Genomic DNA, 22,382 nt, shown 5'->3' with positions numbered 1-22,382 from the left:
GAGGAGGATCTGCAGGATGAGCGGCCACGTCGTGGACCTGAGCTCCAAGCAGGCGGAGGCGCTGTCAAAGGTGAGGGGGGACTTTGAGACTTCAATTCCCAGCATCCCTGACCCATGAGCCTACATAGTGGGGATTCTGGGAGCTGTAGTCCAAAACCTGGAGGAGGCCCAAGGTGAGAGGAGCCAGGTCCCCTATGCAGGGGACTTTGCTCCTCTAGACTTTCCTTCCTTTGAGACTTAAATTCCCAGCATCCCTGATCCATGAGCATACATAGTGGGAATTCTGGGAATTGGAGTCCAAAACACCTGGAGGATGAATCCTAGCTTCCTAGAGTTGGAAGAGACCCCAAGAAGGGCCCTGATCCAATCCAACCCCATTCTGCCATGCAGGAACTCTCAGTCAAAGCATCCCCATTTTGACAGATGGCCATCCAGCCTCTGTCCGAGCCTCCTATAGGGTCCCAGCTCTGGAGGCATCTGAGATACTATGACTCCCACTGATTCAGCCACTACTACTTTCCTATTGGGGCAGCCCAAAAAGGGGACTGTTTGCCCTATGCATAATGTTTTTCAGAAGCATGTGCACAAAACAAAGCATCAGAGAGCAAGGGCTTCACTCTCTCTCAGCCACCTGATTTTGGACTATTTCAATATGTTATTGTTATTATAAATATAAATATAAATATTATAGAAATACATTATAAATATTATGTAAATATAAATATATTATATGTTATACAAATATAAATATTATATAAATATTATATAAACACACACACACACACACACACACACATATATATATATACAGTATATAAATATATGCCTCAGAGGGAGCCATCAGGCAGACCCAGCAACATATAAATATTATATAAATATTATATAAACATATATATATATATATATATATATGCCTCAGAGGGAGCCATCAGGCAGACCCAGCAACATCAGGGACTGCCTGAAGGACGAGACTTCTCCCTCCTTTAACTGTATTTTGTATTGTATTACGATTTTACTGTACACCGCTATGATCATCGTGGAATAGCGGTCTATAAATAAAACATATTATTATTATTATTATATTACATTAATATAAACATAAATGTTATAAATATGAATACTATATAAATATGTTATATTAATATTATATAAATATAAATGTTATAAATATCAATATAATTTTTATATTAATATAGTATATTATATTAATACTATATAAATATAAATATTATAAATATATATATTATATAATTTTATTTATATTATATAAATATAAATATTTTATTATAAATATAATTTTATATATTAGATTAGATAAATATTATAAATATAAATTTTTATAGAAATATTATATAAATATAAATATTATAAATAAAATTTTATATAAATATATTATATAAATATAAATATATAAATTAATATAAATATATTAATATTATATAAATATAAATTATAAATATAAATTTATATACATATATTATATTAATACTATATAAATATAAATATTATGTAAATATATTATACCAATATATAAATATAAATATTATAAATATAAATATTTATTAAATATTTAAAATATTTTTTAATATTTGAATTCTGGGCACAAACCTAAACCTAAAGTCTGTGTCTGTGTTTACTTGTAGTGTACGGTGTTTGATGGTCGATGTTTTTGTTTTTCTGTATTAAATAAATATAATTAAGAATTAAAAATAATTAAAAGAAAACCAAGGTGTCACGCTCTCATTTAGAGCCTGTGTCAAATGGAGGAGCATTTGGATGCCCAGAGAAGGGATGCTCAACCAGGAAGACCTCTTCTTGGCTTTCTGGCCTTTGGAGAGCTGTCCAGCCTCTTGGGCCTTTTGGAGAAGCCAGGTCCCTGGGCCGTCATTCTCTGGAGGATCCTTCCTGGCCTACCTGGCTGGGCTGTTGGGCAAACGCTCCCCTCTGCTCCTGGTTGAAACCCAACGGCGAGAGGCTGGATAACCTCCTTGCAGTCATCTCTTGACCGCTGCCTGAGCTGGGCAGCTTACATAAGGTCCAAGGGTCAGGTCAAAGGTTGGTCTGATCCAGCTTTCCATTTTTAAGCCACCATTAGTTTCGTAAGTATGCGCCAGAAGCAGAGAGAGGGAAGGGAATGGCCAGCCATGCACCTCTGCCTCTTCCTCTGCTTCAAAACATGTGTAGCTTGTGCAAGGCTACAGGTGAGGAAGGCGCATAGTTTGATTTATGGACGGAGGGTATATATATGTCGGGGTGCCAACCCAAAATTGCTTTGGGGGAGAGTTTCCACAAGTGGGGCGTTGCAACATCACGCTGCACAAAAAAAGGGGGGGGGATGCCAAGTGCATGCTCTTTGGCTTCAAGGCACTAATGGGAAGCGTGCGCCATTTCACTATCAGATCCATAGCTGTTTTTCTAGGACAGTTGGCAATGCCAATGTCCCCGATGCGCCTCTTTTGCGCAACTGGAACATCATCAAGGTGTTGCTAGATCCGTATCTGAGGTTTGTTGCAGGAACGGATGGACGGACGATGGCTCCCAGGCGAAGGGCTCCCAACCCAGAAGGTCCAATGTGTTGCAAACCCAAACCCCTGGGAGCAGGGGACCTTTGTAACCTCTCCATGCCCTGCTTTTCTGGATGCCTCTTCCTCCGGCGCATGGCGGCAGAGGAGCTGGCACCCTAAACCCAGGGAATGGAGTTGTTTGGAGGCTGCTAGAAGGGAAGGTGCACACAACAGAAGACTGGAAGGAAAGGATTGCCCTGGAAATGCCCAACACCAATGTTATGGCTGGACTCAATGTGCCCTGGGCATGGGCAAGCTGTTTAGTCCCAACTCACATGAGCAAAGCGCGATTACATCCAAAGTATGTTTTAATTAAGAGGTTGCAAACCGCAACATGGTTTTGCAAACTGGGCAGATTTAGTCTGCAAAAGTCCTTTCACACTATGCAATTGTAGCCCTAGATGCCACTTTAATACCCATGGCTGCATCTGGATACGTAGTTTTTAGGGGATCTGTGGCTGAAAAGACTGAGTATCTGTCCCTTAAACTGCAAACCCCAAGATTTCGTGATATCAGAGTGGCATCACAGTGCTAGGATTGGGTCCCATTAAAGGGTCTCTAAAGCCAAACCTAGCAAAGGGATCCTAACCCCGCTTCGTTTCATTTCCTTTTCCTTAGTTCCGCGAGAAGATCCAAGACATCCTGCCTCTGCTCCCTGTCCAGGATGACTACTACATCCTCAAATGGCTCAGGGGTGAGTAGCATGGCTTACTATGGACCGGGTTGCTTTTGGCGTACTCGGCATTGGCCGTTTTGGAGATCTCTTCCAACTCTGTGGTTCTGAGATTGAGAGTTCCTGCATGGCAGAATGGGGTTGCGCTGGATCAGGGCCCTTTTGGGGGTCTATGATTGGGATCTATGTCCTGAAATGGCTTCGGGGTAAGTAGAGTTACTTGCTATGGACCTGGTTGCTTTTGGCGTACCAACCTCGGCTCGCTGCCTCGGATAGCGCAGGTCGGCGACGCGTATAAGGATTTGCCGTGACGCATCGTCACAGGTCAGGCATCGCATTGCCGGTTTCGGAAAATATTGCTTCAAAAGGTAGCATGTTCGAAATGCAAAGCTTTCTTTTCCAAAATGGTTCCTTTACAAAGGTAGAAACCCAAAAGGGGCAGCTTTGGTGGTGTTCAGAGCAAGGGAGCGCATAGCCGTTGCGCTTGCAGCTTGTTCTCACATATCCACATTCTATACATAGCTACTACATCTACACACACACATGCTCTCCAGGCGCACATAAGCCTGGATCTTCTATGTACCCAACATAGTGGTTACACAGTGGGTTAAAGTGAGCCACTTTAACTGATGTTCACTTTTATCTAATGCTCATCTTGATAAACTATGGCCTTATGCAACCACTCTGTCTGCATCAAACATGTCTCCATCTTATTGCCAAACCTTGTAGGTAGGGCCGGCTGACCAGGTTTTAAAAATGCCTGGCAGCATCACCTGAGGCTTCAGGTGGCTTCAGGTGGCATCATCTCCCTGGCAGCACACCTGAATGGTGGACTCCCCATGTCTGTGGGGCAACAAACCCATTGCATGTTTACATCCCTGGTTGAATGGGATCAACCCCTTTCTGGTTCAGGGCTGCATGCATGTGCTGCTGGGGTTTAGCAGAGCAATGGTATGGGAATAGGCTGGAGACTATGAAAGCAGCAAAGGGCAGCAGAGGGGCTTACCTTTCTCCCTGTTATGGCCCCACAGCTGTTGTGTCCCATCCATTGCTCCATTGGGTCCTGTTCTCTGCTGCTCCAGAGAACAGGACCCAACGGAGCAATGGATGGAAGCTACAGGGAAAGAGATTGCAGGTTCTTCATTCCATGCGTTGTCTGCATCCAATGGCTCTTTTAGCATGTTCCCGGTGTGAAATGTTTTGCTCTACCTGTGTAGCTTTTGCATGCTCCTAGTTGCCCTGGGGCAGGAGAACCAGGGAAAGAAAGGTATGACCCATGTGCTTTCTGCATGCTCAAGTCCAAAAACCACACTATCAGTGACCCTTGAGCCCAGGTCTGATAAAAAGACCTGTGTTAAACCCAACAGGTTCATATAGAGCAAAAATCCAAGGCCAGGACCAGAGGGTTGAGTGCGTAGTAAGTTCAATCCCGACGTGTAGGAGTAGCCAGCGCACTGTAAAAACACGGCACAAATTTTTATTGTATTGCAAATGTGTCCTAATGGCTACATGCTCCCTTGCTCTGAATGCTGCCAAAGCTTTCCTTGCATTGCACCTTAGAGACACTCCATCTTTCCTCAGAAGCTGTAGCATTTGAGGTTTGAGCCACATTGCTAACGCATGTCTTTGCGAATGGACGGATCGGATCTGATTAGGTCCCACTTGAGACTCTGCCCTGAAATCTCGTTGCTGGAAAGATAAGCCACAAGCGAAAGGACCGTTCCCAGATATTGAGAGGCCATCACAGTTCATGGTGTGGAGGAGATAAGGCAATGATACAACCTCCAGATAAGTTTGCAACCTTTCCTGACTCTGTCTGTTGAGTAGAGGTTGCTAACAACAAGCCTCTACTGCTAGTAGATGCTTGTAATCTGGACGCTTATCAAGTCGGACCGGTGGCTGTGACCGAAGGAAGACTTCGGGAGCTGTGAATGTTTAGCCTGGAGAAAGGAAGGTTAAGAAGTGATATGAGAGCCCTGTTTAAATACATGAAGGGATGTCATATTGAGGAGGGAGCAAGCTTGTTTTCTGCTGCTCCAGAGAACAGGACCCAATGGAGCAATGGATGGAAGCTACAGGGAAAGAGATTGCAGGTTCTTCATTCCATGCGTTGTCTGCATCCAATGGCTCTTTTAGCATGTTCCTGGTGTGAAATGTTTTGCTCTACCTGTGTAGCTTTTGCACGCTCCTAGTTGCCCTGGGGCAGGGGAACCAGGGAAAGAAAGGTATGATGCTGATACGGAGCAGGAATAGCCGCATTCATTTCGGCGAACCCTCCAGGACGACTTGCAAGAGACTAAGATGGCATGATAAGCAAAAACGCATTAAGTGCAGCCACAAGTCTGGGCAAATCCACGACGGCGGCAGAGCGTTACGGTTTCCCCAAAATGGTTTCAAAATGGCTCCGTCTGGAAAGGGGTGCAAACTCGCTGAATGTCAATAGTTGTTGTATACAGGTGGTCTGACTTTTGTTAAACTGTGAAGGTTCCTCTTTCACCTCCCTGGTTTTCTATTGCAGCCAGGTGTTTCGACTTGCAGAAGTCCGAGGCCATGCTCCGAAAGGTGAGGAGTTGTTATTTAAAAAGGAAATTATTAAAGAAAAACGCATAGCGGTGCACCATCATGTGCACAAATGAGTAGTGCAAAATGTCACAGAATACCTACTGGGGTTGGGAAATGAGTAATCAATGAATCAATTACATATGTAATAGCAGAAATTGACCCATTTCTCTCTCTGACGCTAATCTGTTTTCCTCCCAACAGCATGTCGAGTATCGGAAGCACATGGATGCGGACCACATCCTAGAATGGCGGGCCCCAGAGGTCAGTTCCTCATTGATTTGCAATGTCTCTGCATGTAAACTTACTCAAATACAAGTAAACATTATAACTCAAAGGGTGGTCAGCCATGGCTCCTCTTCTTCTTTGTCCTGGAGAGAAGTGACCAGTGGGGTGTCCGGTTGGGTCCCATCCTGGGTCCAGTTTGCTATTCAACATCTTTATCAATGACTTGGACGACAGAATTGGGGCCATACTTGTTTTCTGCTGCTCCAGAGACTAATATATGTTTTCCCCATAGGTTATCGAGAAGTACATGTCTGGAGGAAGATGCGGCTTCGACCTGGACGGCTGTCCCATTTGGTACGAGATCATCGGCCCCCTCGACGCCAAAGGGATCCTCTTCTCAGCTTCGAAGCAAGACTTGCTCAAGAAGAAGTTCCAGGACTGCGAGATCATGCGCGGCCTTTGCGATGCGCAAACCAAAAAGGTAAGTCCCGTGGTTCCCATGCTATAGAGCGCAAGCCATAGGCAGGGTTTGCATCCATGCGCTTCCGATACTCAACGGAATAGTCTGTGCTGCTTCTGTGACAAATACTGTATATACTCACTCATAGGCCTAGAAATTTAGGTTTAAAAATTGACCCGAATAACCTGAGTCGACTTATGCGCAGGTTAATGTAAGTACTACCTTTTAAACCCCCCCCCACACACACACACACATATGGTGAAAGGCAAGGCAGGTCAATGTAAGTTATATATGGTGAAAAGCAAGGTGGGTCAATGTAAGTGCTGCATTTTAATGCATATATATTAATCTCTGGAGGAGCAGAAAAGAAGCTTGCTCCATCTCCATATAGTTTTCTCTGGAGCAGCAGAAAACAAGTATACCCCCAATTCTGTCGTCGGTCATTGGTAAAGATGTTGAATAGCAGTAGACCCAGGACAGAGCCCCACCGGTCACTCCACTGGTGACCTCTCCAGGACGGAGAAGAAGAGGAGCCATTGCTGAGCACCCTTTGGATTATAATGTTATAAGTTACATGCTTTTGTGTGAATGGCATTTTTAACTACTTTTTGGAACTTCCTCATCTTGTTTTTTTAAAGCTGGGGAAGAAGGTCGAAACCATCATGATGATCTACGATTTCGAGGGGCTGAGCTTGAAGCATCTATGGAAGCCAGCGGTGGACGCCTATTCAGAGGTGAGGATCATGGCCAGGCGGTTGATGGTGCCGATGCCGAGACGCTTCTCCTACTCTTTGTACGGATTTCCCTGGAGTTTCCCACTTTTAAGTGCGGGGTGGTGAATCAGCTGGGCTTAGTCTTCTGACTAAGAGTAAATTCCTGAGAGTAAATTCCTCAGAGATTTTCGTGGCGTCTGCAGGAATTTAAGCAGAGGCTGGATGGCCATCTGTCAAAATGGAGATGCTTTGAATGAGAGTTCCTGCATGGCAGAAGAATGGGGTTGGACTGGATCAGGGCCCTTTTTGGATTCTCTTCCAACTCTATGATTCTGTCAACAACAACAACAAGATGGAGTAGTAAAGTGCCTCCAAATCTCCTCAATGGATTTTTTCTTCTCGCCTTCCAGCTCCTCGCCATGTTCGAAGAGAACTACCCTGAGTCCCTGAAACACGTCTTCGTTATCAAAGGTAACCGTAAATCTTTCCGCGGCTTCGGAAATTGTGCACCCTTCCCTCTAAACGCCACAGGCTCACCTTTAACTTTTCCGTCTGTGCAGCACCAAAGCTGTTCCCCGTGGCTTACAACCTGGTGAAGCACTTTCTGAGTGAGGACACACACAAGAAAATCGTCGTCTTAGGAGGTGAGTAGGGGTGGCATTAAACCGGCCGTCATTTGTAGCACCGGGAAGCGGGGTGAGGAACTGGCCTTGGGTCCCAGAGCTTCCATTTGTCCCCCCACATCCCTACAGATGGAGCAAGCTTGTTTTCTGCTGTTCCAGAGACTAATATATGAAGATGGAGCAAGCTTGTTTTCTGCTGCTCCAGAGGTACTTCTTGATAGTAAAGGCTGTTAGACAGTGGAAGAGACACTCCTTTGGAGATTGTGATGGAGGCTCCTTCCTTGGAGGTCTTTAAGCAGAGGCTGGATGGCCATCTGTTAATGGGGATGCTTCGAATGAGAGTTCCTGCATGGCAGAAGAATGAGGTTGAACTAAGTCAAAACCCTTCTTGGGGTCTCTTCCAAATCTATGATTCTATACTGAAAAAGCAGTATAAAAGGGGCAGCTTTGCATGGCAGGGGTGAGGCTTTTTTCCAGGCTGCAATGTGCCCAGCACATCCTAGAGCAGGGGTAGGCAATCTTTTTGAGCCGGGAGCCGGGTTGCTGACCCTCAGACAACTGGGGGGCCGAAGCCAATAGATAAATAAATAAATAAATAAATAAATAAATAAATATTTAAAAATTGAAATAAATAAATAAACCGGGACAAATGTAGGACAACATTTTCAAATGGTGGACACTTTTTTTTAAAAAAGTGGAGGACACGCAAAAATTTTTGCTGATTTAAAAAAAATGTTAATATAAATGCATGTTTCTGAGGTGTCTATAGACAATTGCCCCCTTGCCCCTGCGTGTAAGAGGCCAAAGGCCCCGGCAGCAATCGGCGGCAGGACCGGGCTGGGGCCGGTCCCAAGGCCTCGCCGAGCCGCATCCGGCCCGTGGGCCGCAGGTTGCCTACCCTTGTCCTAGAGCCTTTTTAGGACAGGCTTACAATGGTTTTGTGGCATTTATTTGGCTCCTGTGCCACTGCTTTTCAGCCAGGCTTTGGCTGCCCAGGCCTTTTCTAAGTAAGTTCTAAGTAAGTTGTTTATAAGGTAAATAAAATAATTGTACAGTACAATTATTAGAACGGGATTCAAGGAGCAAACACCAGAGTCCAACTCCACCGGCTGCCACATTTGCACATAATTATAACAGGATTTTGCTGCCTCAAGTACATCATTTGGGTCCAACGGATATCGTAAATAAAAGGTATCGCTATGTCCAGGGTATTTGATTAAAAGAGAGGTAATCGACACCAGCATTTTCTCAGCCGATCCTTGTCGGTGGCAATGGAGCCATGCGCCCTCAAACCTTCCCTTCTGAAGGGCTGTCTCCTGGAGAACCAAGCAATAAAGGGAAAAGCGGCAATGCTTTGCTGCCTGGCTTCCTCCTCAATGCGCTGGAGAGAAACTGGGGCATGTCCGCCACCCCTGGCTCCCCCTTCTTGCAATTGCGCCAATGCCCTCTTCCCATGCCCTTATTGTTTTGCATCCTCCAGTGAGCATCATAAATAAGGCGCCTCTGTATTCAGGGCCGCATGAATGAACCCATTCAGGAAAGTGGCGCTAAGCTTTTTGTAACCCTGATCCAGACTCGGATGCGGGAAGGAAGGAATGCCCTCCCCAAAAAACCTTCTGGTCTCTTTTCAGAAGAGTCCTTGGTTCCTTTTAGGAAAGTAAATTCCTAGCTGTCCTACATTTAAAAAGGAAAACACATACATGCACATGTGTCACTATGTTCGCTTAGTTTTGTGTACATGAGGAAGACTGGCAAGCACTTGAGAGGATCGTGTTGCATTATAATTCAAACAGACAAGTGGATTTGACTTAGATTTCTAGGTCCTCCATTGCAACTTTGACAGACACTGACCATAGAGTTGCACTGGAGGTGCTATAAATGCCTAGTAGAGTGTCCTCTCTAGGAATCTCTAGGCCTTTCAGTGCCACTTTTAGTTAAGGTTGACCATAGAGTTGCTGGAGGACTTAGAGATTCCTAGAGAGAACGTATTAATCAAATCCGTGAATAATCCAAGCCACAAATATGGAGGGATGAGTGTATTAGAGCAATTGCTTTTAATAGGATTACTGGTGCAGGGCTCCGGTGGCTGGGAGCATGAAATTCTCCACATTATATACGTCTCTTTCTTTGCTGTAAACCCATTTAGTGGCCTTATGCAAACCTGACTCTGGGTCGCAGTCTCATGCGCGCTATGTCAGGTTAACACTGGCCTACCTTAAAGGGAGTAAGGTGCAAGTTTGAAAGTTTGAAACTCTCCCTGGAAGCCAAACGGCGGCTGCTGTACTTTGACCATGCTATAAGATGGCTTGACTATTCAGTGTGCTGACCTCTGGCACCAAACAGCCTGAAAAAACAAAGAGCAGCTGGGTTCCACTCATGCTAGGTTTTTGCACCAGAGGAGATAATCCCATCCTTTTTAATCCCGCGCAAATTGCTCAAGGCGCATTGTAATCCAGGCTGTGTGCATAATGTACTCCTTTTAAATGGCACCTTCCATAAGTTGCGGAAAGGAAAGAAACACAGACCTGGTTTCCTTGCCGTGCGCACTTCCACTTGTCACGTGGGAGTTGCACATGGGAAATTTGTTGGCAGAGGTTGATGTGAGCGATCATTAAACAATGTTGGCTTGAAAGCCCTCTTATTTTTCTTCTAGGGAACTGGAAGGAGGTCTTGCTGAAGCACATTGATGCCAAGGAACTCCCTGTGGAGTATGGGGGGTCCCTCACTGACCCGGACGGAGACCCCAAATGCAAGACCAAGGTATGGAGGTTGCGCACATCCTCCAGAGCTAAATTCTTGCAGAGCCAGTTCATCAAAGTGGGATCATAGTGCTATAACTGTGTGGTGTGAAAGGCCTCTGGAAGACGTTCGTTGGGAGTGTCGATAGAGTCTAGGATTAGGAAAGACAGGCATCATGGAGGTTGGGGAACCATAGAGTCGTAGGGTTGGAAGAGACCCCAAGAAGGGCCCTATCCAGTCCAACCCCCTTCTTCTGCCATGCAGGAACTCTCATTCAAAGCAACCCCATTGGCAGATGGCCATCCAGCCTCTGCTTAAAGATCTCCAAGGAAGGAGTGTGTTCCACTGTTGAACACCCCTTACTCTCAAGAAGTTCCTCCTAATGTTTAGGTGGAATCTCTTTTCCTATAGCTTGCATCCGTTGTTCCAGGTCCTATTCTCTGGAGCAGCAGAAAACAAGCTTACTCCATCTCCATATATTAATCTCTGGAGCAGCAGAAAACAAGCTTACTCCCTCCTCAATATGACATCCCTTCAAGTATTTAAACAGGGCTATCACCTCTTAACCTTCTCTTCTCCAGGGTAAACATCCTCAGATCCCTAAGTCGTTCCTCATAGGGCTTCATGGTTTCCAGGCCCTTCACCATTTTAGTTATTCTCCTTTGGACACAGTTTCTTCCAGTTTCTGGAAGAAGAATGCCTAGCCATAGGCTCAGCAGATCAGGATGGAAATGGTCTGGCACTCCAGATGCTCTTGGACTGCAACTCCCAGCATACCAACCATTGCTTAGGCTGGCTAGGACTGCCAGAAACATTGGAAGGGCTGTCTAGTCCTCACCCCTGTAGTAGACTGTACCCAAACCAAAGGGATCTAGTCAGGAAGATCTTATTTTGGGAAGCCCGCAGCCCCTCAACCTGCCGATGGTGGTATTCTCTTGTGTAGCTGAACTACGGAGGCGAGGTCCCCAAGAAGTACTACGTAAGGGACCAGGTGAAGCAGCAATACGAACACACTGTGGTGGTGAATAGGGGCTCCTCCCAACAAGTGGAGTACGAGATCCTCTTCCCCGGCTGCGTCCTCAGGTAAGCCATATATATATATATATATATATATATCTGAATTGCAATTTAATTTATAAGAACATGTGCATAGGTAGTTTTCCAACTCCAAACCTGTCCACAGAGGGGGCAAATTGCACAAGTGAATCATCTTCTCCCTTTGGGTTCATTAAACCTCCTTCTCTCTGCTTCCTTGCAGGTGGCAGTTTGTGTCAGACAGCACCGACATAGGGTTTGGCATCTACCTGAAGACCAAGATTAGGTCGCGCCAGCATGCCAGCGATATGACTGAGGTGCATCCCAACCAGCGCTACAACGCTCACCTGGTTCCTGAGGACGGCTCTCTCACCTGCGCAGATGCTGGCATCTGTAAGTGCACCTGACTCAGCCAGCCCATACTGGGTAGACTGGGAGAAACATCCCTTCCTTCCTAGACTTGGATCTGGAGGCAATATGAATGTGCTTGGGGTTAAAAATCAGCTTGGCCAGGGAGGGTTGGTCTGTGAAACTGACATGGACCACAGTGTTGTGGCTATTGCCTTACGTTTCGGGCAAACCTAAAAGGCTTCAGGGAGTGAAGGAGGTGAAAGAAGGAATGGATAAGAGCTGCATGAAGAAGAGAATAGATTGAGGTGAGGCTTATATATGTCTGCCTAAGTTCTCCTCATCTCATTTAGTAGCCTTATGCAAACCTAACTGTATGACTCGGTCTCATGCGCGCTATATGTCTCAGTCTCATGCATCCTTTCATCGTTCAGATCTTCATTGTGTGGCACTATTTGGGATCATTCCTATGTTGGTCCTGAACTGAGCCCCTGGTTCTGGGTTATGTTTAAGGAATCTCTCTAGAAATAAAAGCATTGTACCCATGAGTAGGGCCTAGCGATGTGGAGGGTGGTATAGGAAGATGTTATAGCAAACTGGTTTTCCCAGTATCCCCAGTCTGTCTGACTCCTGTGCTTTGAAACCCAACGTACCCTTTATTTAATTTTTACATGCCATACAAGTCCTTGCAGTGGTCCAAAGTGGTCCAAAGCCGCTGAACTTGGCCACTGCTGGCTATAGGTGTTTGTCATCCAGCGAAGGTAACACAACCCTGATATTTGACTTGTTCTGTCCTCCAGACGTCCTGCGGTTCGACAACACCTACAGCTACATCCATGCCAAGAAAGTCAGCTACACGGTGGAGGTCCTATTGCCGGACAAGAAAGCCGAAGAGGAGTTCAAGCAGCTGGAAGACCAGACGAAGGAGATGAAGATCAATGATGCCTGATGGGGCCTGGCCCAGTCCTTTGGGAAAGCAAGGGAGTGGGGTCCATCCTCTTCGAAGCTAGCAAATGTTAAGGGTCGGGGTCTAATAGGGCTGGGAAAGGGACTAACCCCATGATGATGATGTCTTGCTCCCTTGCAATCTGTTGCTTTCATATGATGTGTACCCCTTCCCTTTGGGGTCCTCTTGGGGTGGCTACAGCCAAGCAGAAGGCAATGGAGGTGCGGCGTGGGTATGGCCATATTAGGGGGGCTTCTCGTTCCCATTCGGTGCCAGTAGGAAGGTTGGAGTAGCCCCCCGTTTCTGTTTACACTGTGTTTTCTGCCCTCTGACAGGCATAGCTCTGGCCAAGGGTCCCCAAGTCCAGTGTTAGGTTTTCCTCAGTGGTCAGTCAGTGGGGTCTGAAGACACTATGCTTCCCCCGGACTGATGCGCAAAGGCATGGTTGGCCATGACTGTTCACAGTCCCCGACATGACTTATTTTATTTAGCTTCCACTTTTACTGGTCCTTACCTCCTCTTGCGACCCTGCTGACCACACCTGTCTACTGACCGATCCCCCCATGCCACTTGACCACAGAAGCTTGACCACTTCCCTGTTCAATTTGCGCCTCCAAAGCGGCGCTCGCAAACCCAGAGCCCCGTTCGCTGCTAACAGACTGCCTTAATAAACTGTCCCTGCGAGGCCTGAATCATAGAATCGTAGAGTTGGAAGAGACCCCAAAAAGGGCCATCCAGCTCAACCCCATTCTGCCATGCAGGAACTCTCAATCAAAGGGCCAACAACCAGCACATGGTGTGTGCTCCGAATGCACAAATCTCTCCAGTTTACATGCCAGGCCATGTGCTCCAGGTTGGGATCCTTGCACCATGTGCCTTTTTTGCCCCTTCGCTCCCAGCAAAAACTGGAGTCGTAGCGGACTCTACAGAAACAGCACAGCACTTTTTCGTTTTCCCCATCCAAAATTTAATCTTTGGTTTTCAATGATGTGGAAGACTGGAGCTTTTAATAAACCCTGACGTTGGTATTTGGACTGAATTTCTGGTCTCTGCGATGGCCATGATCCTAAAGCAGAGGGGTGGTTGCGAGGGACAGTGTCTCCCAAGGGTTGGCTTCCCTGGAAAGTATTCCCTGATGTTTCCCTATGGGTCAGTCTTCCCCAATGATTCCCTATGGAGGGGCCCTGGGACCCCAGCCCCAAGGGATGCCAAGCCTTGGGCCTCCCTTTTCGGGCCCCTGAGCTGGCCAAGTGATCTCCAGCCCCAACCCTCTCTGCTTTGCCCTTGGCTGGCTTTGAGAAGGGGGCACAGAAGGGGCAGAAAAGTGGTGCCAGGCCAAAAGGGAGCCTGAGAGGCTGGCCCCCCAGCAGCCCAATGGCTTCCCCCAGTTGCCATGCCGCCCTTTGCCCCCTCTGCCAACTGGGAGGGGCTGGCTGTTACTGGTGGCTCTGGCCATGCCTGGCAAAGCCTCGAAGGAGGGGAGCTGGGATTTGGGACCAGGGTTCAAATGCTGCCACTCAGCCATGGACAAAGGCACACTCTCTCAGCCTCCAAAGAGAAACCCATACTCCAGTTGGACACCAGTGCTGTGGAATTCTGGGAAGTGGAGCTTGTTGCAGCACCAAAAGGAACTCCCCCCCCCCAAAAAAGCTTTGAACCCAGTGGTGCCCCTTTCCCTCTCCTCTCTTTCTGGCCCCAAAGAAGAAGCTCCAAGAAGAAGGGCCCAGTCCTACCCCCTTTTTCTGCCATGCAGGAACTCTCTCTCAAAGCATGCCTACTGGCAGAGGGCCAGCCAGCAGCAGCCAAGGGCAGGCCTTTGGGGAGGGGGCCCTATCTGGAAGGAGCTCTCTAGCTGCACCAAAGGTATAGGGTTCCAAGGGTAAGCCAAGAAAGGAGACCCACCTCCGGCCCAGGGAAGGCCTGGCCTGGCCCTCCTCCTCCTTCTCCTGCTGCAGCAGACCGCCCTCCAAGACCCCCAGGGACTACAACTCCCAGGGTTCCCTCCTCAGGGCAGGAGAAGGGCGGGGAAGCAGGGCAAGGGGGCGGAGAATGGGCGTGGCCTCCTCCTCGAGGCCCCTCCCCCGAGCCGGGCTGCCAGCCATGGGCTCCTCCGGGGAGGAGAGGGACCCCTTCCGGGAGAGCTGGCTCCGCTACCTGGGTGAGTCAGGGGGCCTGGCTGCTGCAAGGCGGCCTCCCGGGGGCCTTCCCTGGTTGGCTGAACCCCCATGGAAGCAGGGAGGCTAGGGGATCCTGCGATGGGTCCTCTGGGGGGGAGGGTCCTAGATCCCTCTGACAGAGAAGGAGAAGTGTTTGGCAAACCTCCCTTCCCAGAATTCCATAGCATGAAGCCACGTGAAGCTCAAGTGGATGGTTTCTGCAGTGAGGATGGCACGACCCTAAGCCTGGGCCCCTTTGCCCCCATGGCACTGCAGAAACAACCCAGAGAAGAACCATAAAACCATAGAGTTGGAAGAGACCCCAAGAAGGGCCTGATCCAGTCCCACCCCCTTCTTCTGCCATGCAGGAACTCTCCATCAAAGCCCCCCGACTGCCCTTGGGAGACCTGCCGAGTCCCTGCCTTGCTCCGGCTTTGCAACAAGCTTAACTTTGCCACTGCGCTTGTATCCTTCCCATAGTAAGGCAACAATGTCCCTCTCTTTCCTCTGGGTTGATTCACTGTATCACTCTCTGAATGTTGCCAGCCGCCAATGGACCTATTCCTCCTCCTCCTAAGATTCGAGGGCCCTTCCGGACTGAGCTGCAAGGTGCCCTTTGGGAGCCACTGTCCGGAAGGGCACCTGGGAGGCTGGGTTACCTGCCATCGCCACGCAGCTAAATATGTTCCAGTGCCAGTCGTAAAGCAGAGGATGGATGGCCACCTGTCAATGGGGATGCTTTGACAGAGAGTTCCTGCATGGCAGAAGAAGGGGGGTCGGGCTGGGGGGACATGGGAAGATGGTTCCTGAGCGTAAGGTGGTCCAAGGCACGTTGCGTCCCCCTTGAGCTTCCCCATCTCTTCAAGGATACGCCAACGAAGTCGGGGAGTCCTTCCGGGCCGTGGTGCCCGTCTCCGTGGTCTGGGCCAGCTACGGCGTCGCCACTGCTGATGTAACCGCCGACACCGTCGATAAGGGCAAAAAGGCTGCTGCTGCCGCTGAGGTGAGTCTCCATTTTCATGGAGTCATGCTTTCAAACATGATCTCTAGCGAAGGCGAAAGTTGCGCAACGGCCGAGGAGCCCTCGAATGCCAGGCCTTGGCATCCTGGGTGCCTAGTTGGGACTCCTGGGCCCTGAGTTGGGTATCTAAGGCCCTGTTTCTCTCTCCTTTTTCCCAGGAAGAGGGCCGGGCCAGGCGGGCCATGGTGGCGGACACCTTCGTCTGGCAGGCCCTGGCCTCTGTTGCCATCCCCGGCTACACCATCAACTGCATCTGCGCCGCCTCCCTCTACCTCTTGGGCCGCATGACCCACTGGCCCCTGGCGGCCCGGAAGTGGGCCATGACGGCCCTCGGGCTCTCGGCCATCCCCTTCATCATCAAACCCATTGACAGGTAGGCCATCTTCTCGCACCCAGACCCCTTTCCCCCCAATGCATCAAAAACCACACCACCACGGCTCCACAACCCAACCACAATGCCCAGAATGCCAGTTAAACAGGTGCCAAACTGGGTCCTTCCTGCCGTGCTGATGCAGCCTGTGCCTCCCTTTGATAAAAGACGGGCCTAAATGACATTCCCAGACAGAGAATCTAGTCCATCTATAAATAACCCCAGAGAGCCATCTATAAATAACCCCAGCCTTGTGGAACGGGCATCATGCCACCGTGTTCTGTGCCATTGAGTGCTGCAAGGTCATCGGGTATTGATTACCTCTGGTGTTCTGCCATGCAAGATTGTTTTCCATGGCATGGGCACCCCTTGCTGGGCATTTTGGAGACCAGCAGCCTCCTCCAAATGCAAAGGCCATGTTCGCCTTGGCTCACTTAGTCCCAAAGGCAGGCATTTTAAGGTCTCTGAAGCCTTTTATGAGCCATTGCAGCCCTTGGATTGAACCTGCCATCCGATGTCCAGCTCAAGGTTAGCAGGACAAAGCAACAAGCCAAGGCAGCAGGAAGGAAAATCAGCTGCCTTTCAAACATAAAGTGACATTTCTTATCCAATGCTACTTTCTAGTGGCCTTTTTGTGTCATAGCAGAAAAGTGGCATTTCTTATCCAATGGCACCATCTGGTGTTCTTTTTGTGTCATAGCTGGCCTCCTCTGTAGTGCCACCTGGAGGCCTTTGAGTGTCACAGCAGGTTTTGTCTCTATCACCACCTGCAGGCCTTTGAGTGTCATAGCAGGCCTTCTCTCTAGTGCCACCTGGAGGCCTTTGAGTGTCACAGCAGGTCTCTTCTCTAGTGCCACCTGCAGGCCTTTGAGTGTCACTACAGGCCTTGTCTCTAGTGCCATCTGGAGGCCTTTGTCTGCCACAGCAGGCCTTGTCTCTAGTGCCACCTGGAGGCCTTTGAGTGTCATAGCAGGCCTCCTCTCTAGTGCCACCTGGAGGCCCTTCTGAGTTATAGCAGGCTTGACTCTAGCACCATCTGGTGGCCTTTTTGTGGCATAGCAGCACTAGACACTAGCACCATCCTGTCGTCTCTTTCTATCATAGCAGGCTTTGACACTAGCACCATCCTGTGGTCTCTTTCTGTCACTGCAGCCATGGTCTCTATCACCATCTTGTGGTCTCTTTCTGTCACTGCAGCCCTAGACACATTATTATTATTATTATTATTATTAACCTTTATTTATGAAGCGCTGTAAATTTACACAGCGTTGTACATGCAATCTTTTTAGTTAGACGGATCCCTGCCCTCGGGCTTACAATCTAAAAAGACATGACATAAAAGGAGAAGGGAGTGCTGGTGGGGAAGGGTAAGAGGTCCAGCAGTTCCTCTCTACCTCCAAGGCCTGGACCAAGGCAGATGGACTGGAGGGAGGGCTTGGCTTCATAATGGATGGTTAATCTTCATCCAGGGAAAATACATACTCTCAAGTAGGATAATACATATACAGTACATAGCAATACAGGAAATGGTTCGATAAACAGGCAACAAAAGAACATCAAGCGACAATCATGCAATGCCTGGAAAGGCTTCTTGGAACAGGATGGTTTTCAACTCCGTTTTGAAGGTGGTTAAAGAAGTGATGGCTCTTGCTTGTGGAGGAAGAAGGTTCCAGGAGTGAGGGGCAGCAAGTGAAAAGGGGTGAATCCGGGAAGGGGCAGAGGAAATCCTGGGCTGAGACAGGAACCCTTGACTACCAGAACGGAGGGTCCTAGTGGGAAGGTGAGGAGAAATAAGGTCTGATAACTAAGGAGGGGCCAGTCCGTGGAGGGCTTTAAATGTCGACAGCAGGAGCTTGTACTGAATGCGGAAAGGGAGGGGGAGCCAGTGAAGGGATGCCAACAAAGGAGAGATGTGGTCAGCGCGGTGGGTGGAAGTGATAATGCGTGCAGCTGAATGCTGGACAGAGATTAAAGGACGGAGGTGAGAAAGAGGAAGCCCAGCCAGGAGGACATTACAATAATCAAGTTGTGAGACCACTAGGGCATGGACCAGGATCTTGGCAGTAGAGGCGGAGAGATAAGGTCGGATTTTGGCAATATTGTACAAAAAGAATCTACAAGCCTTGGCTGTGGTCTGGATCTGAGGGATACACGACAGAGAAGAGTCAAAGATAAAACCAAGACTGTGGGCTTGCTGGACTGGTTGAATAGAAATGTTGTCCACAGAGACAGAAAAGGAGTGTTGAAGGGTGGGCTTAGGAGGAAAGACAAAAAGCTCTGTCTTGGACAGGTTGAGCTTCAAATGCCGATAGCGCATCCACTGCGAGACAACTGTGAGACAAGACAAAACTTGCTGTTCAAGCCTTGGAGAAAGGTCAGGGGCAGAAAGATACAGCTGGGTGTCATTGGCATAGAGATGGTAGGAAAAACCAAAAGAGCTGATGAGTTTTCCTAAGGACAGTGTGTAGAGAGAAAACAGAAGGGGACCCAGAACAGAGCCCTGGGGAACTCCAACAGATAAGGGAACAGGAGAAGAAGTCTGACCCCCTGCAACTACTGCAAAAGATCTGCCAGACAAGTAAGATCTAAACCAGTCGAGAACAGAGTCTGAGAACCCAAGGTCAGAGAGTATGTCAACTAGAAGACAGTGATCAACGGTGTCAAAGGCTGCAGACAAATCAAGAAGGATGAGAACAGAGTAAAGGCCATTAGCCTTGGCCTGTAAAAGGTCATTCGAAATCTTAGTGAGAGCTGTCTCTGTAGAATGCCTTGGGCGGAAACCAGACTGAAAGGGATCAAGGATGGAGTTGGTTTCAAGAAACTCAAGACAGCGCGAATAAACAACCCGTTCCAAATCCTTAGAAAGAAAGGGAAGAAGAGAAATCGGACGATAGCTAGAAAAAAAGGAGGGGTCAAGAGAAGGTTTTTTCAGAATTGTGGAAATGAGAGCATGTTTGAAGTCCGACAGGAAGGAGCCTGTAGAGAGAGAGAGATTGAAGATAGCACCATCCTGTGGTCTCTTTCTGTCATAGCATGTCTAGACACTAGCATCCTCTGGTGGCCTCTTTGTGTCATAGCAGGCCTTGTCCCTAGCACCGTCTGCTGGCCTTTTTATGTCATAGCAGCCTTAGACAGTACCACCATCTGCTGGCCTTTTTATGTCATAGCAGCCCTGGATCCTAGCACCATCTGCTGGCCTTTTTTGTCATAGCAGGCCTTGACTCTAGCACCATCTGTTGCTCTTCTTATGTCATTGCATCCTTGGACACTGGTGTCGTCTGGTGGTCTCTTTATTTTATGGTGATCTTGGGCACCACCTGGTGGTCTCTTTGTCTTATTGCAGCTCTATCCTAATTTATTGGACTGAGTTTGTATTATTAAATAATAATAATAATAATAATCTTTATTTCTACCCCGCCTTTCCACAATGTGATCAAGGCGGCTTACAGGTAAGAAGACAATAAAATACAAGTTAAAATATTACATATAAAAATTAAAACATCATCAGAGGAGTAGGGACGGGAAGCAAACAATCAAAATATCAGGGCAAAGATAAGACAACAACTTTAAGGTAGTTGGGGCAAAAGATAACAGGATTACTGAAGTGGGAATGCCAGCCGAAATAAGTGTGTTTTTAAATCTTTTTTAAAAGAAAGTAACGATGCAGAGGAACAAAGCTGTACAGGGAGCTTGTTCCACAAAGTGGGGGCAAAGATAGTAAAGGCCCTCTGTGAGGTCATTACAAAACGAGACTTAGGGACCTCCAATAGGTTGGCCCCAGATGTTCTGAGTGTGCGAGGCGGACTATATGGGGAGAGGCGGTCCTCCAAGTACCCTGGACCCAAGCCATTTAGGGCTTTATAGGTCAACACCAACACCTTGTATTGGGCTCGGAAGCGAATGGGCAGCCAGTGAAGATCTTTTAAGATAGGTGTTATATGGTCTGCCCTGGATCTGCCAGCGACCAATCTGGCTGCCATGTTTTGAACCAATTGTAGCTTCCGAGTGTGGTACAAGGGTTGCCCCATGTAGAGCGCATTGCAGAAGTCCAATCGAGAGGTTACCAAAGCATGTACAACAGTTTCAAGGTCCCCCCGGCCCAGGTAGGGACGCAGCTGGCGTATCAGCCGAAGCTGATAACAAGCACTCCTGACCGTCGCATCCACCTGAGATGTTAGCTGGAGCGACGAATCAAGGAGCACTCCCAGACTGCGCACCAAGTCCTTCAAGGGGAGCGTGACCCCATTCAGGACCGGATGACAAATCTCACCACCTGGAGCAGGGGAACCTATCACCAGTACCTCCGTTTTCCCTGGATTCACACTGAGTTTGTTTTCCCTCATCCAGCCCATTACCGACGCCAGACAGGCATCTAGAGGAGAGATACCAGCCTTAGTTACTGCATCAGTCGGAGACACAGAGAAGACTATTTGGGTGTCATCAGCGTACTGATAACACCGCGCCCCATGTCTCCGGATGATCTCACCCAGCGGTTTCATGTAGATGTTAAATAGCATAGGGGACAAAATCGTTCCCTGAGGGACACCAGATGTAAGGGCCCTCTTATCGGAGCGACAGTCTCCCAGCTCCACCATCTGGAATCTACCCGAGAGGTAGGACCGGAACCACTGCAAAGCAGTGCCCCCGATACCCAACTCCCTCAGGCGTTCCAGAAGGATACCATGGTCAATGGTATCGAAAGCCGCTGAGATGTCCAGGAGCACCAACAGGGACACGCTTCCCCTGTCCATGCTCAGACGGAGGTCATCAACTAAGGCGACCATGGCAGTCTCAACTCCATAGCCTGCCCGGAAGCTGGTTTGAAATGGGTCTAGAAAATCGGTGTCATCCAGGATCGATTGAAGCTGGAAAGCGACTGCTCTCTCGATCACCTTCCCCAGAAAAGGAAGCAGAGAGATGGGCCGATAGTTATTATGAATCAGGGGGTCTAGGGAGAGCTTTTTGAGCAGGGGTTTAACCACTGCTACTTTCAGTTTCGATGGAAACTGGCCCTCACCTAGAGATGTGTTAACAATGCGGTGTAACAAAGTAGACACCGCATTTCCCCCCTGGGCTGCCAACCATGAGGGGCAGGGATCAAGAGAGCATGTCGTCTTCTTAACGCTTCGAAGAATCCTGTCCACTTCATCAGTACTAACAGACTCAAAGTGATCCAGTACAACCCACTTAAAGGGTTTCTTAACCCTTCTGCTACATAGCTAATATATATATAAAGTTGCATACCATACACTGCGATAGAGCATCCTGGTCCAAAGTTGTACCTCTTGATCCTGGGATCGGGTGCTTATTACAGAGTGTCCCTTTGGTGATTCTACCTTCTCTTCTATCTAACAGGTCGGTGGATTTCTTGATGGACTCCAGCCTTCGGAAACTCTACAAGGCGGAGGAGAAACCCCCTACTTCCTTCTGAGATGATAATGATGATGATGATGATGATGATGATGATGATGATGATGGAGCACATGGCCGCCCTTGGGTTGCCTCTGCTCCCTTGGCCTCTACCTCTCCCTGGATATCCAGGGTTTTAAATTCGTTGGAATCCAACTAGCAGGAGCCACGGATCTGTCTTGAATTATGTTGTATGTTATGTCTTGAAATTGGGTTGTCTGGGTGCAAGTGTGGATGGGGAGACGCTTTAAGTTGCAATAAATTAAACATTAACCGCCCTTGATGTTTAAGCTGATTGCAATGAATTAAAACAGCCCTTTGTGGCAGCCATGCAAATCCCACCAGAAGCGCAAACCTGCCTTTGCAATGGATGTTTCCATGTTTCCATGTGAAACATCTTCTAGTTTTTTGGCAGCCCATGCTACTTTATGCTTTTGGGTTGCGAGGTCTAGACCAGCGTTGTGTGTTCCTTCATTTCGATTCTCTTATCACACATTCTTTAACCCAGCACAAAGTTTTTTGCTGGAGTGGTAAAGCA

The 22,382-nt window shown here is 48.1% G+C and overlaps 2 protein-coding genes across 2 annotated transcripts; both read left to right on the top strand.

The window, feature by feature from the left end:
• The first annotated feature begins 2 nt into the window (after window positions 1-2).
• On the top strand, window positions 3-13,916 carry SEC14L2 (SEC14 like lipid binding 2). Its single transcript, XM_089535893.1, has 12 exons — window positions 3-70; window positions 3,183-3,258; window positions 5,756-5,799; window positions 6,001-6,060; window positions 6,317-6,505; window positions 7,123-7,218; window positions 7,608-7,668; window positions 7,758-7,841; window positions 10,474-10,580; window positions 11,503-11,642; window positions 11,818-11,987; window positions 12,743-13,916. Exons 1-12 carry the CDS (start codon window positions 17-19, stop codon window positions 12,889-12,891), a joined length of 1,230 nt encoding a protein of 409 aa, XP_089392019.1. The 5' UTR covers window positions 3-16; the 3' UTR covers window positions 12,892-13,916.
• A 1,052-nt stretch (window positions 13,917-14,968) lies between these two features.
• On the top strand, window positions 14,969-22,122 carry MTFP1 (mitochondrial fission process 1). Its single transcript, XM_089535892.1, has 4 exons — window positions 14,969-15,046; window positions 15,911-16,047; window positions 16,224-16,438; window positions 21,791-22,122. Exons 1-4 carry the CDS (start codon window positions 14,989-14,991, stop codon window positions 21,864-21,866), a joined length of 486 nt encoding a protein of 161 aa, XP_089392018.1. The 5' UTR covers window positions 14,969-14,988; the 3' UTR covers window positions 21,867-22,122.
• The last annotated feature ends 260 nt before the right edge of the window (window positions 22,123-22,382 follow it).

The sequence above is a fragment of the Sceloporus occidentalis genome, unplaced genomic scaffold, assembly GCF_023333645.1.
Source record: "Sceloporus occidentalis isolate IW3139 unplaced genomic scaffold, rSceOcc1.0.p SCAF_8, whole genome shotgun sequence".
Classification (NCBI taxonomy): Eukaryota; Metazoa; Chordata; class Lepidosauria; order Squamata; family Phrynosomatidae; genus Sceloporus; species Sceloporus occidentalis.
Note: the sequence above shows the minus strand (reverse complement) of the source record. Positions and strands in the feature narration are given on the sequence as shown.